The sequence below is a fragment of the Camelus ferus genome, chromosome 1, assembly GCF_009834535.1.
Source record: "Camelus ferus isolate YT-003-E chromosome 1, BCGSAC_Cfer_1.0, whole genome shotgun sequence".
NCBI classification, from domain to species: Eukaryota; Metazoa; Chordata; class Mammalia; order Artiodactyla; family Camelidae; genus Camelus; species Camelus ferus.
Genome location: NC_045696.1, coordinates 84017022 through 84033058, shown reverse-complemented (window position 1 = coordinate 84033058; position 16037 = coordinate 84017022). Strand labels below are relative to the sequence as shown.

Genomic DNA, 16037 nt, shown 5'->3' with positions numbered 1-16037 from the left:
TTAATTTTCCTTAAAACTTCTCTATGGTGAAACAAAACTGTACATATTTAAAGTGTATGTAAATCATGAACCCTCATGACAAGTTCAAACCAACTACCATTGGTATAGCTTGAAATTATTATTAGTTGTGGTTATTTATGGAAAAAAGGTGCAAAGCTTATTTGGGCCCAGCACACCAGAAAGACTTAACTTTACAATGTCATAGAGTTAAAGTGGCAGTATAGTGTTGAAGACACTATAAATTGCCACCTTCTCATAAGTCTCTTAAAACAAAAGTTGGAAAAATACTCAGTACCTCAAATATAATAACTAACAAAAATATTTCCGTTAACTACTTTTTGCCCAGAGTGATTAAGGACAAAAAAATAGGAATTCTTGTTTCTTTATTATCTGATAAACTGCTAATAAGCTCCGGTTAGAAGTTCTTTAGACATTACACCAAGTCGTCTTGGTCTTCTGATCATATATATATTCACATATATATATGCAGTTTTTCAAGTAAAGAAATTGTTTAACAGATGTAAACTATTTATTGAATATTTGCCACCAAATATTGTTAAATACATTATCTTGCAGCATATCGCTTTCAAGTTAAAATGTCAGAAACAAACACCAATATTTACAATTCTTTTAAGGAATGTTATATAATGACACATTAAGGCGTAAATTCTTTTGGCTTATAATTCTTAAAAGAATGATAATAGCAAAAGTGATGCAAAATCTTCAGTGTGAGATTATGAGTAAGCTACATTTTACAAAAATATGGTGTAAGATGGCAATAATCCCATTCAACATCCTGGATTAGATCCCTTCAGGAGGGACTGATAATTTATACAGTCAAACTTTAAAATTTACAGATAAAGGCAGTCCAATACTGCCACTGAGAAGTACATCTCTTAACATATACAACTTTCAGGCCACAGTTTTGAAGGTCTGAAGTATCAAGTTGGTTTGATGAATTAGTCGGTTGGCACTTATGAACACATTTATTGCCCTGTTTAAAAAAAAAAGAACAAGCATTAATTTTATCTAAAAAATTCATCGTTTAAAAATATTTATAGTTAAAATGCCCTACCAACAGTAGCAATAAAGTCAATTTAGGGGAAAAAAAAGGGGGGGGGCAAATTAGTATTGAGTATCCTAACTTTTACTCCAGCTTCAAACTGGATGGTCCTGCATCCATTTGAAACTATCTAGGAACTACTGCCCCCTGGTGGTTCTAGCTGGCAATAAAGTGTTGGTGGGCTGCTAATGATGGGTGGTGCCCCAACAACCAGAGTTTATTTACAGGTCGAACAAATAAGTGGACAATGAAAAGGATTCAAATGTGGTCTCCAGCTGTGGTTTCACAGAAGTTACCAAAATAAAATCTGCTAAAATATTAACTCAGTTTCAAAATCTGTATATCAATGGGCATGATGAATACTTAATGGGCATGATGAATACTTAAGACAAAGCTTATTATTTCTAATCTGATCCATTCCAATTTATTATCTTCTTTCAAAAAAAAAAATCTGAGAATTTTAAATCACTCTTAGAATTAATATACTTTTAGGGGGGAGCATATAGCTCAGTGGTAGGGTGCATATCTAGCATGCATGAGGTCCTGGGTTCAATCTTCAGCACCTCCATCAAAATAAGGAAAGAAAGAAACCTAATTACTTTTCCCCAGAAAATAAATAAATAAAAATAAACATGACAAAACCTTTAAAAAAAGAATTAATATTTTTAATGCAAAATAATCACATGGTTTCAAAATTTAGGAGCTGACAATATATAAAGATATGTTCTTAAATATTACTTTGTGCTGCACCACATTTCCTATCAGCCCATTTTCATGTGACTTGCACATGAAGCTGAAGCCCTAGGTATCCGAGAGAGACTGTTTCCAGGAATCAAAATCTGTGGATGCTCAAGTCCCTTATATAAAATGGTGCAGTATTTGTATATAATTTACACGCATCCTCCTGTGTACTTTTAACAATCTCTAGGTTACCTGTAATGCCTAATACAATGTAAATGGTATGCAAATAGTTGTAAATACAATATAAATGCTATGGAACTTTCTGGAATTTTTTGCCCCCAAGTATTTTCAATCTGCAGTTGGCTGAATCCAGGGATGCAGAACCTGTGGATACAAAGGGTCGACTATATCTTCATCCTAGACATTCCTCAAAAAGAGGAGACTAGAATGAATTAGCTGAATCAATACAAATGCATCCTCCTATTGCAAGATGGCTCAAAGATTAGGATCTATTAGTAATTTTCAGTTTTGAGGAAACAGGCACAAAACTTGTGGCACATTATTTAAACATAAATAATTGTAATTTAAAGAAGCTGCTGAATGGAGAAAAAGTAGTAGCAGGGAGCCTGAATAATCCATACACCTGTTTAAACTGTTAAAAATACCTTTGGGACCAAGGCACTGAACCCAAGTCATTTTAATGTACAAACAGGAATGAGAGTAAATAATTTCAGATTAATGAAAAGTAGGTTCTAAATGAAGGTCTACCTTTTAATATGCTTATTCCACGATAGTTCTTAATCAGAATTAGAAATAATCCCATCAGGTAATTTTTTTTTAATGTGTTTTGGGTATTAGGGTTTAGCAGAGGAGACCAAGAAAAACAGATGTAAGTTTATTTTCAGAACACACCTGCTAGTTTATCAAACTAAGTCAAGGAACATTTTCTCTAGACAACCTGAATAGTATGGAACAACACAAAATCATTAATAGTATTTAGCTCAATATCTTTAATTTATAATACAAATGTTAATATTTCAACCTGTTTGAACTATTAAAATAACTGAAAATTCATGAACCATTCTAATATATTTTTATTATTTTTTAATATTACTACAATAATATTGTAATAGTTTGCCATAGATTGAAGGATCTTAAAATTTCAATGGTGAGACAGATTGTTAGAGGTCCCTGTCAATCATAGCTGAAATAATCACTATTTATTTTTCTGACTTAAAGCACTATTAGAAAATGGCCTTATCCACAAAATTACCAGCTTTCTATTTAAGGTACACAGTATACTGAATACAGAAGTACACAACATATACAGTATACAAGGTACAATGAAGACAGCCTTTTATCAGCTTATACATCATATGTACGTGTGTATCATATGTACAAACACATACAATTTCTCGGTTTTCTAGAGTATTCTACAGCCAACTGTAAGTAAATTTAAAAAATAATGTCCAGTTTACCTTTTTAGTAAACTTCCTGTCTTACAGAAAGCCTCCCTCCTTCCAGGACAGTGGGTCACAACCATCTGCAGCAGTTTAAAATCGCATGAAGCACTGTGACAACACCTGAGCCCTGGCCCCCCTCCAAAGCAATGGAATCAGAATCTCTGAAGGTGGGGCCAAGATACTGGCATTTTAAACACTGAACCCAGGCGATTTTCACGTGCAAACAGGATTGAGAACCATTGTTCAAACTCCGGTGCAGCAGTTCTTAACAGACCTGCAGCATCCGCAACATCTGGAAACTTCTTAGAAATGCAAATTCTTGGGCCCGTCCTAGACCTACAGAAACAGAAACTCTGGGTGGCACCCACAATGACTGTCATAAACCCTTCACGTGATTCTGATGCTACTAAAGTTTGAGCATCACTGCTTTAGGGGTTGATAAAGCAGGCAGTAAGCCAAATCTCCCTTGCGGTAGTTCTGTATGGCCTGCAACCTAAGAATACCTTTACACTTTTAAATAGTTAAAATTAGAAAAAAAAAAAAATCAAAATATGTGACTACACAATTCAAATTTCAGTGTCCATAAATAAGGTTTTATTAGGACACATGCCCACTGGATTCCCTGTTGCCTATGGCTGCTTCTGCACTGCAACAGCTGAGGTCAAGCTGCAACAAGCCCACCAAGTCAAAAATACTTGCCGTCTGTTTCTTTTCAGAAAAAGTCTTGCCAACTCCTGCTTCAGACTAGAGTTATGGCTGGATTATCAACCACTAACTTTATATTTTTAATAGTCTACCTTAGTAGTTGACTTGAGTATTAGTAATACAGTCAAAGGGTTTAACTTATATAGTTTTAATATCATATAAAACAATATAATTTATCTAATTTTAGAAGAAAAGGGTGATAAATGACAATACTTACTTGCCATCTTTAAAATAGGTTTTCAGAGTATCACTGAAACTTTTGGAGTACTTTACAAATTCTTTCTTTTGGTGTTCAAGTGCCTACAGACATCAAATTAATAAAAAAAAAATACTAAGTAAGAAAAGAGAAATAACAAAAGCCAAAGTCAAAGACAGGATATTACACAGAATATGCATGGACCTTGTATTACAAATAAGCATTATAGCATATTTAAATTTAAGGACAAATCCAGTGGTTAATGATACAAAACTCTTCCCAATAATCAAACTGTCAGTATTTAATTCAATAAAGCAAGTAGGTGTAAACCAACACCAAGGGAGGCAGCTTGTAAGGTTTCTGCTGAACTTACCCTGCGGTTCTGGTACTGATATTTCTTGAAGACATTGTTCACTGTATCAAGAAGTTCTTTTATTGCACTAGCTATATCCCTGTTGGGTATGGAAAAAAAGAATCTTCTTAAAATCAGTTACATTTGAAAGAAGTTTGTATATGTATTTTTAAAAAATACTACACTGTTAATTAGCACATGAACACTGCTTCAAGCACAAATACTTGACTGGCTGGTTGAGTGGGGGTTTGGCCTGGGCCCTTCTGTGACACCATCTCTTGCATGGCTGACAAAACACTGCACAACTAACACTAACTCCCCCAAATCAGTAACACTTTATTCAGCATTGCTTACTCAAATTTGTAAGAAAATACCTCTGAGTCTCTTCTTTTCCTGCTATGATTTTTTCCTTTCTCTGGCTCATGCAGGTGAATTTAAGCAACTATATTATCCACTTTGGCTCTCTCATGAACAATTGCATGAAATTTTCCTATTACATGTCACTCATTTCTGTATTTAAATACTTCAAGTTATTTACCTGATAATTTCGATGTTTAAAATATTTCCTCGATGTTTAAAAGTTTCCTTGGATATTTCCTCGGATATAAAATATTCTCTAAGAAGACACATTTATCTACCTTCTAGCTGACAACTGTGTATCCTCCTCCTTCAAATCTTTGCTGCCCATCACTATTTCCTTTAGAAAATATATTTAAATTTCTGGGAGAGATAATATCAGAATATTCTTCTACTCGAAACTTCCCAACAATCCTTTGACTGTATGTGCCAGCACTCTCTCCCCTTTCTAAAGAGAGAGAAGAAACCAGTAGTTCTCATTCGGGATGACTATTCTCATCCATGAACCATTTTTTCTGAATTCTTCTGTCTTTTATATCTATGCCCTTTTCAATTTCCATGTTCTAACTTCACAGCAATTTTTTGGCAAACTGTACTTAATGCAATTCTGCATTGTCAAATAGCCTCTCATTCTCTAAGGCAAATCTTCTCTTTTTCACATCCATTCTCTTAGCTGTTATTTGCCACAAAAACTTGCTGCTCAGATGCAAAGCAAGTGGGAAGATACAAATTAGTGAAACATCAATCTGACCACACCAAACATAATCTTTTATTACCTACTTTTTAATCACAAATGTCAGATTTCAGTTATTTCGTACCTAAAACAGTTCAGCTTTCCTACTGAAAGAAAACCAAAGTGCTCCGCATCCAGACTCGTGTGTGTGTGTGTGTGTGTGTGTGTGTGTGTGTGTGTGTGTTTCATAGCTTATTTCTAGTAAATAAGTATATGGAAATTCTAAAAATTACAAATCTACAGGATTTTGGTATACCATTCTGAAGCAAAAATGACATTTTTACTAAATATTTCAATAAATATTTCTTTATTACTGCCTGTATGTCAAACATTGATAGCAGGCTAAAACATTAGAACATTAGATATTCAAACAAGGACAATAAATTTTACATGGAAATGACATCTCTTCATTCTTTTTTGTTTTTTTGTCTCTACTTCAGTACTAACAGTTTTAAATTAGATTAACTACTCCTTTCATTTATGTTTTCAAGAAAGTTGAATCCTTCACTATTCCCCTGATGGACATAAGTTCCCTAATGTTTTTAAAAAGCAGTGTCATATGACCATTCTATTATGTGAGAAAAATTTAAATTTCAACAAACAAAAATGTCAAATCTCTGAATACGAAAGATTCTTCAAACCCACAGGAAGCTTATTTAAAAGGAATATAATGAAGCAAATTCCAGTGACCAGACAGCTGTTTGTGCACAACCATACTTTGTGGTGTACTCTAATGAACATTAGGAACCTGTCCTTTAAAAAAAAAAGGGAAAAAAGCTCCCCAGTCACTGTAGTGATGAAACAGGTTTTGAAACCACTGTTTGGGAACCCAGAGCCCAGAGCTAAGCTTTGCTCCACTATCTGCCACAGAGTTTTATAACGACCAAGGCTACCTGTCCCTAGGCCCGGCCTTCTCTAAAACACGCTGCAGCCATTTACGTCAAGTATCATGTGACTTGTATACACACAGAACAGCACTTTCATTTATGACACCAGGGAAGTTAAATTTTTGTTCCTTACAAGAGAAAATACCAGCACGCACACACACACACACACACACACACACACACACACACACACACACACACACAAAATACATCAGACAATTAAACACCTAAAGAACTGGGGGAAACCTGGGGGTAAAATAACTAGAGTAATTACAGGCAGAGTGTGGAGTTAATGGATTCTGTGATAACGGACATGTAGCATGGGTACAGTAGGAAGGAATTCTAGCAACTTGCAGGTATTTAGTCGGGCAACTTTGGGGAAACATATACTGAAAGAGAGGATAACAGAAGGCAAAAGACACGTAACACATCTCATCAAAAAACTGCAAGAACAGCAGAGCGCCTAATCGTGTCAACCTGAATTTGTCTAATGTATGTTCATGCAAACACTCTACAGGAAGGTAATTCCTCTGCTGTATGTTTAGACTGGTCTAAACTGGACACCTCTGGAAAAGCTATTTTGAGGCCATGATTAAAACCAAACCCTGTAAATTTTCACCCAAGAATATGCAAATATAGATTATAAAGAGTAAATAAATAAATGCATAGCTTTCTGGTCTATTAAATCACCATTTTCCAATAGTCATGAACTGGAATGTATCATCCTTTTAAAAAAATCACATGAATTAATTTTATAAAATATTTGCATAAGCTCAAATGTAGCCAAACAAAAACATGCATTAATCAAAAGTACTTTAAAATATTTGTTTGCTGGATCATTTTCCTGATCAACTCTACAGAGGGGAAAAAACTTATTTTACAATACTTTATGTGCTGTGAGTGCATGCTAGGTTCTGTGCGAGGCACCTTATATGTATCATGTCTTTCAAATCTCACAACCACTATCCTCATCTTCACAGGCAGAAACCAGAGTCACAGAAGCTAATAAGCATCTTATCCAAGGTCACACAGCTAACTGTTGGAATGGACATTCAAACCTAGGTCTGCTCATATATACAAAAATACCTGGGATTTGTTAGCTGACAGGAATCTTCTCTACTTGAATATAATGTATAGTATTTTGTACAGTACTTGGTTTAGTAGGTATTTGATACATGCTTATTGAAAAATACTGTTGAAATAAATGAAAGAAGAGGGTATCTACCTTAAATATGAGAAAGTAAACTATTTTAAAGAAAAATAGTAACTGAATACTATGTTGTGGCTGAAGGATACACTGCTTTTTATTTGGTGCAATTTTATCCACCCTTTCATTAAGTAATTAACGGTGGCAACAACGTATCAGAATGTATCGATATCTATCAGTGCTGCACCTCAGCCATCCATGCTAGCATAAATGGCTGAATTTCAGTCTCAGAAACAATACGCATGACCAACAAACTTGCCATGACAAACTATCTGTCCCAAACTGGATAGAAATAAATTTAAATTGCCAACAATCTTAACTCGGCTGTGCTGAGTACACTCCAGAAGACAGAACTGAAATATTATTCCTGCCACCTCCCTAAACGAGACAAGACCCTGACTGAACCTCTGTCAATAACTAGGGACAAGACGCTGAGGCTCTTGACCTCAATTTCCTTATGATTAAAATGCGACTGTGAATAAAGTGGATTTCAAAGTGTATCTCTGTACAGCCACACTGGCTTTAGCAGAGGTGCCCTGGGACGTCCTCGAGTGGAAAGAGGGTATCAAAATGACAGGAAGAGGGCGCTGGGCCTACCATCTTCATTCCAGCTTCAACTGCCCTGCTGCTGTCCCTCCTGCCTGCTGGCACCCGATACGTGGGAATGTCCCTTATCACACTTCCTCCAGACAGCAGAAACTTTCTTCCTAGTCAGCAGATTAGATCAACATTATGAATCTATAGCTGGGAAGCTGCAGACAAGTCCCTGGAGTCTATAGCTTAGGTTCAAACCAAGCGATAGAAATGCAGCAGGTGACCATCAAAATAAATTAAACTTAAATTATTTGAAAGTTCTAGAAATAAAGTGTTTAAATGGCTGTGTTCGAGATCACTGACAATTGATCTTTTTATGGGCCAAACATGTTTATATATTAGTTTACATCAAACTAAAAATAAAAATCCATAAACAGTTAACTGTCTTCCTTCTTCACATTATAAAAATTGTTAAAGAAAGTTACTTACTTGATTGTCTGCAGAAACCTCACTCTGTCATTGATCTCATCTGGAATCTTACTGAGAATCTGTTTAAGTGCTCGTGCCTTTTCATTTAGGTCCTGGAATTCTGGCTCTGGTCGTTCAATCATATATTCTGATAAAATAAATACATAATAAAAAAAAATCATGCTCTACGAAAGTTAAAAAAAAAAAAACAAAACCCAAACCAAAAAAGCCCTCATTACTTTCAAACTGCTACTTGCACAAAGTCAAAACAAAATAAAATAATCATCCATCCCATAGAGCTTGTCTCTTGGTAAAACTAGAACTCATCAAACATATTAATAGGGAAAAAATTATAGCATGCACTATATACAAATGCTTTACTTGTGTAGTTCAATTTGACAAATACAAAACAAAAAGCAAGAACTACATTTCTATTTGACATAGTCCCCCCCCCCTTTCAAGACAATAATAATAGCAATAATAAGGAAGGGGGGGAGGAAAGAAAAGGGGAGGGGAGCAGAGGAAGGCCCTTTTATCAAATAGAATTTGGAGGAAGAGCATTTCAACAATGGTATGAAAACTAAAGAAGACTATTCCTGATTACCTTCTACATCATCAGCTGCCATTCGAAGAAGGGACTCTGTGAAGTTGACTTCTACACTTTTTTTCTCTAAAATTTTCATAATGATGTCTTGTGTGAGTCCTGGATTTTCTTTTTCAGCCTATAAGAAAGAGAAGGCTAGTTTTGAAATATAGAAACTAAGCCAGCATTTTAAAGCCAAAGCATAAGTTTAAAACCTGTTTGGCACCTTCTTAAACTGATCAACTTATATAAATAAGGGCAGGTGTTGTGATGGTATCTATTTATGTTTGGTTAGAGCTTGTGCATCTATGACCTTTTATTATAGCGAAGTATATTTCCCATTTGAACATAAAATACTTAACATTTCCTACTTCTCCTTTACATTCCTCCCATCAAACTGATAACAAAGATAGAAATAGAGTATACATATATTTGTAATTTTTCCATTACTTTTTTCAGGAGTTTAAAGACACTGAGTATTTGTAGCTTTTTTTTCATTAAGTAATAGTTCAACTTGAGAATCAAGCAATAATTCATCTCACCTTTTTTGGGGGCAGATTCTTTGCATTTAAATTAACAGAATATCAGGAAAAACAGGATTTCTTTTGGAGGTTTTACTGAAGCTATATGACTCCTTAAACACCTTCCCACACAATGATTTTCATTTCCCATTTTATTTTTGCAGCAAAAATACCTCCTTCACTAGTTTTCAGAACATCATTAATCCTTTTACTACCTCCTGAGCTCGTTTCACTAATGAGCCTGCATTGGTTCTATGTTACTTATACTCCCTGCGGCACTAAAATCTCCTAGTCATTTCAAGACTGAGCATAAAGAGCTTTGAGTTTACCATAGTTAATTTTCAAGATTTTGGTTTTCCCTAGTAATTCTGCCCCATTTTATTATTTAAAAAAATTTTGTAATCAGTCTTAGTTTCTTCTAGGATGCCTGCCAATTCTAATCATTATGCTGATAATTTCCTATCTGTTTTGCCTTGATACCAAACAGCAAATAGAAACACAATTTATGATCTATCGGATGGCAATCTATTTGCTTCCTTATGTGCCAAGTATGTTTAACTTCTGCCTCCTCAATTCCATTCTGGTATCACTGCAGATCCAGCTTCCTCTGTTCCTACTGCTCTTTCCATTATAACATCTTGTTTCTCATTAGATTTCAAGTATGAAAAACTGAAAAGTTGTGGAATGAAATGAGAAAAGAAAATACACACATTTATCTCAATCCTGGGATCATTTTAACTGCTGTCAAATGCTATACAGGAAAATCATTTTGATAGATGATTAATAACAATAGTGTCCTTCTGAATTCCATTTCTTTTATAACCTGTTTTGATTCTTCCTTCCATGAATACATTTAAGATAGAATCTATTTTAATAAATAAGAGTTGCCTTTAAAAAAAAACCTACACAAACATGGCTTTAGGTGGTGTCAATATTACTTGTTTGGCAAACTGCCACAAAATTATATACAGTACACTATTTAAACATGCTAGTATTTGGTGACAGTGGTTTATTCTCCCTAAGTAGCATTAAATCTACCTACATAATTAATTACCTTGGGAAGCAGGGGAGCACTCTCTACGTGATTCCAGAGAATGCCAACAACAACAAAAAAAGTGTCTTTGGTTAAGTTATAAGAAATGAAAGAATGAAAGCCTGAGAATAATGTTTTCAGTACCGAGTTCACTTGGAACCCCAAAATGCCCAAGCTGGAGCATTAGAGAAATCTCACCTTTCTCAGTTCACAGTGCTCTTACTGCCAAAAGAAATACCTAACAGTGCTGCGTATAAAGTTCAAACAATTTAGTAAGTAGTAAGTACTTATGTCCTAACGAAACAGTAGCCTTTAAAAATATATAAATTGCAAGAGAATATTTTATTTCATTCTTAAATAACCATCATGAGATGTGTGCGCCTGTGGGGCATTGCACAATTTCTCAAATGCTGGAATTAGATTGAAGCCTTTTACTCTTGTTTCCTATTGTACACTGATTTTCCCAACAGCAGTGGCCAAAAGTCTAGCTTCACAAAGACATGATATCATCGAAAGGAATGTAGCCCAACCCAGTATGTTCAACCTGCAAACTATCTCAAACTAGTAGTTTACTCAGTGTCAACCTGATGTTGAATATCACTGTGTTCCTTTAAATTTTAAAATATTTCATGACATCCCTCTGAGTTTGCTGAGGGGTTCCAGGGTACCTCAACACAAACTTTGGAAACAACAGTGCAGCATCTTCTGGTTGAAGTCCTAGTTAAGCTGTTTTTTCTTTTAAAGTCCATAAATTTAACCAACGACCCTGGTTGACAAAACATATATAACCATCCTTAAATCAGAGACTATCTATACCTCAAAGGTTTTCCTCAGAATACAACCTTAAACTCTGTGGATGTTCAACTTTTATGAAGAATCCAACAGTGAGAGAAAACTATCCCAAGGGCAGTAACATCCACTTGTCTCAACACTATCAGAACCGCCAGAGGGGAAAGGAATCAACAGCAAAATAGGTATCATAAAGGGTAATATTCACTAGTGTTTTATCTTGAGAAAAATTATTTTAATCCTTTTTTTCCAAATAAAAATAGATATTTAAGCTTGGTAAATATCACTGTTGTTGTGGATCAAGAACTGGAAATAAGGAGAAATATATGTGGCTGGGCAAGGCTTTCAAAATCTTTTTCAGATTAAAGTTGTAGTTGAAAAAACACAAAAATCTTCCTCTTTTTATTGCATACCCTCCTTTAAAATCATTTAAAATTTAATAAATTAAATACAGCAATTAAGAATAAATCAATGCAAAACTAATATGTTTTCCTCTGAATAACTTTCACTATCCTCAATTAAGAATCAGGGCCATGGATAAATTTATCCATTTATTAAACCAGATCTATCATAGTCACATACTTTAAACACACTGCTTGCTTTTTAACTATACTTTAGAGTTAAAACATCAGCTTATTTAAAAGGATATTACAAGAAAAAATTTCATGAAATTCATTATTTTGTCTCTTTTATGAATGTCACTGAGTATATACCATCTTCTACTTCAGAGAGGGTCCTCTTTATGAGGATACACAGGAGAACTTTTTCTGTTCTTGGTATCAGAAAAGCTGACTTTTGCCTTACTGATACTACATTGTGCAATAGATTACTTTTCCCTCTTTGGCCACAAAGACACTTAAAATAGTCCCCACCATGCCTCCCTAATGACCAAGTATACCATTCAGAACCACACTGATACTTAATGAAAAGAAGAAGAGGGAAAAAAAGAAAAACACTAATGATGGTGTTGCTTCACTGATTCTCTTCATTAACCCAATGATTTGGCCGGATGTATTTTAATGAAATTAGTATGTATGTGTAACACAGGCACTGCATTTTAGAGTATTAAACACATCAAAATAGCTCTTATCCAACACACACAATGTAATTTCTTATGGTGAAATAAGGCAGATGGCTAGTGACATTATTTATGCTACCAGTTAAGAGTGGTATCAATAAACTAATCTTTGCCATAAAAAGAAGTCAAGCTGGATGGGTTTATAGTTTCAACTCCAATGAAACTCAAGTATAAATTTATTCTAGACTTAAACATTAAAATATAAGCTGTTTTAGCTACTGATGGGAGCAAACATACAAAAAGCAAATAAAAATGAAAATTTGGGGCACCTTGATATGTATTTAGAATGGGGTGGATTAAGTTTTATATGAAAGACTGCACCCAACACACAGAGTAGGGGTGTCCAAAAGAAATACTATGTAAGAAACAATTACAAGCTTATGTAATGTTAAAATTTTTAGTAGCCACATTAAAAAAGCAAAAAGAAAAAACACATGAAATTATTTCAAGAGTATACCCAAAAAACTATCATTTCAACATGTAATCAACATAATATTTACTACTGTTTGCTTACATTTTTTTTTTTTTTGGTACTCATCTTCAAAATCTGGTGTGTATTTTATACTTGGAGTACAACTTAATTTGAACTTGCCATATTTTAAGTGGGCAACAGCAGCAAGTGGCTAGTGATTATCAACTGAACACCTTAGGTCTAAAGACAATAATTCATTATGAGTGATTCAGCTGTATATTCTCAAATATCCTTAATCTGACGTACAGAGTGGTCTTATTTTCCTGCTAAAAACACTATTTTATACTTATGTTATATACTTAAACAATACAAAGAAATTCTTTTGAGTTATAATTTTATTAAAGTTTTTAATAAATCAAATTAAAAAGAATTTAAAAATATACTCTAAAGCTAAAGAGAGAACTAAAGAAGTCAGTTTCAAAAGCACAAGGTGATGAAAAGCTGAATGCTAAGGAAAGCACTTGTTCTAGCTTGGAAGTGTTTTAAACTTTAAAGGGTACTCTAAAACAGGTACAAGATAGCGGAAAAGGTTTTCACTAGCCCAAAAAACAAAACAAAATGCAATTATCACATGGTAGTTAGATTTATACATAACATATATTTTAATCATCATAATAAATTATCTGTGCCTTACCTTGATGAAAGCTGCTCTCAGTGTCTGAGCTGCAGACAGATTTACTCGTTCTAGCTGCAATAAAAATTTTAAATCATTATTAATATAAATTTTCTTGGAGAAAGCATATTTCTGATATTCCATTCTGTAGTAATCACACTGATACATCCATCATTCAGTTAACCAAAATACTTGCTAATAATTCTAAAGCACTGTAATTCTTCAATAGACAAGCTACCTATAATTTTCATTAGAAACCATGAAAAACTGTTATCAGTCCTTTATTTATTCCTTTAAAAAAAAAGATACTCTACCTTAAAGATAGATTTATTTTCAGACAATCACAATACAAAGTAAGTCCCTACAGAAAAAATAAACATATTTACTTAAGTTTTTGAAAATAAGGAGGGTTCAAGATTAACTCTCAATGTTCTGTTGCAAATACATGGTAAATTATGTGTACTGAATATAAAATGATGGAACACAAAGAAAATATTTATTATTTAAGATTCTTTGTGGTATGTTTACTATCTTACTCCTTTTTAAATGCGTATTTACAATCCCCTCAGTCAGGGATTAAACTGAGATTAGTCTTTTTTATTAACTAGCAAATAGTACTGATAAAAGGTTTGATACTCAAATTGAAGACTGGATCACATGGATTTTAGAGATGCTTGTATCTGTCCTCTATTTTTCATCAGGATTAAAAAATGGTTACCTAAAATCCTGAATCAAAAGTTCAATCCAAATGCATTTAATTTTTATATCAAATGTGTAAGGTTTACAATTCTGAAAGATAAATGTCCTTATTAGACACCATTTAATTTGCTCTTCTATGAGCTACAGAAGGCATACAGTTTCACAGAAATAACTCCATTTATTAAAGAGTTAACTACCAGGCTTAAAATAATTAGCTTCAGTTAAAATTGGATTTCTATAGTCCCTAAGAATTAGGTCAGTTAACTTAATAAACCTCAACATACATATTTTCCATTTGGGACAATATTAAATGTTCAAAAACAATGTAACCTTCATAGATTTTTATGCAAATGGAATATTTCTACAAAAATCTTATAGTTATATATCACATTATGCAATAAATATTCCTTTCAATCCCTTAAGGCAGTGAAAATATAAATTTTCCTTTATAAATGACACACACACACACACACGTGTGTGTGTGTATGCATATATACACACACACATATATATGTATATATATATATAAAATAAATCTCCAACAGTTTAAATCAATTTATTTTCTAAACAAGACAGAAATGCCAGGAACCTTACCTCCCTAAGAGTTACTCACCTTAAGCAAAAGCCAACAAAATCTGCCAAGATAAATAATTTATCTCCAAAAATAAACAGTGGACCATTTAATTTAGTATTTAATTTGGCTTCTACAAATCTTGTAAAATCTAACATTGCCCTGGTAGGTAAAATGGAAGACACAAGGGGATCCAGGTAGGCAAAAATAGCAAAGAAGAAACTAAATAAGGAATTTATAAAATTAATGAAGGTGTATCTCCAAAAATTAAAACTTTCTTCTTCCACAGAATTCATTTAATCATAATGAATCCTTCTGAAGATTAAAATAACAACAGTGCTCCTCCGATCTCAAGTTCTTGTTGTGCAAGGGAGGCAGAGACAGACAGACAGGATGAATGTTTCCTCCCTGATAGGAACCCATTTCCTTGTTCGGGTTTACACCACACTCTGACCTCTTTCGACAAGTTAAAGGTCTGAGTCAGAGGTGTGCCTTCAAGTGTCAGCATTATTAACTCACTCTGTACTGCCCTGGCTGGTATGTAAAAGGGTCAAGGCAAGTAAAAGAGGCCCAGAAAGCCAGTGAAGAACTATAAAATCAGCCAAGATAGACAACAACATCTCTAGATTTCAGATTACACACGTGCACCCTAGGAAAAAAGGAAGGTCAGACCTAACTTACTAAATCGAAACTGTGAGCTGTGAAGTACCTGACCAGAACTCTGCTGAGAGTAGTTTTTGGGGTACAATATGTACCCACACACCTTGCAATAAACCCATCAGGCTTTATTACTCATGATATCCCCATTGCCCAGGGAGTAGCAGGTATATAGACACGTACGTATTTTTTGAGTGAAACTTAATCATTCACTCATAAATTTATCTAAATTGTTCTTGAATCTATAATTTTAGCCTGTAATACTTAGGTAGCAAGGTATATTTTTACTTTCCCTATTAAAACATGCTTCTATTTTAGGCTTTTCACATGTGATAGATGATTTCATAATAAAATCACGTTCACCTTATCTGTACC

General features: G+C 34.0%; 1 protein-coding gene across 4 annotated transcripts in view; it reads right to left on the bottom strand.

Annotated features, from left to right (window-relative positions):
* Nucleotides 1–366: 366 nt before the first annotated feature.
* The window catches only part of PDCD10 (programmed cell death 10), a 37870-nt gene continuing 22199 nt past the window's right edge, over nt 367–16037 (bottom strand). For all 4 annotated transcript variants that reach the window (XM_006183817.3, XM_032484853.1, XM_032484873.1 and 1 more), the window contains 6 exons: nt 13757–13810; nt 9251–9368; nt 8668–8794; nt 4482–4560; nt 4130–4212; nt 367–994 (listed from right to left, as the gene is read on the bottom strand). In XM_006183817.3, the coding sequence (XP_006183879.1) occupies nt 913–994; nt 4130–4212; nt 4482–4560; nt 8668–8794; nt 9251–9368; nt 13757–13810 (543 nt within the window). In that variant the 3' untranslated portion in view covers nt 367–912. The remainder of the gene's footprint in view (nt 995–4129; nt 4213–4481; nt 4561–8667; nt 8795–9250; nt 9369–13756; nt 13811–16037) is intronic.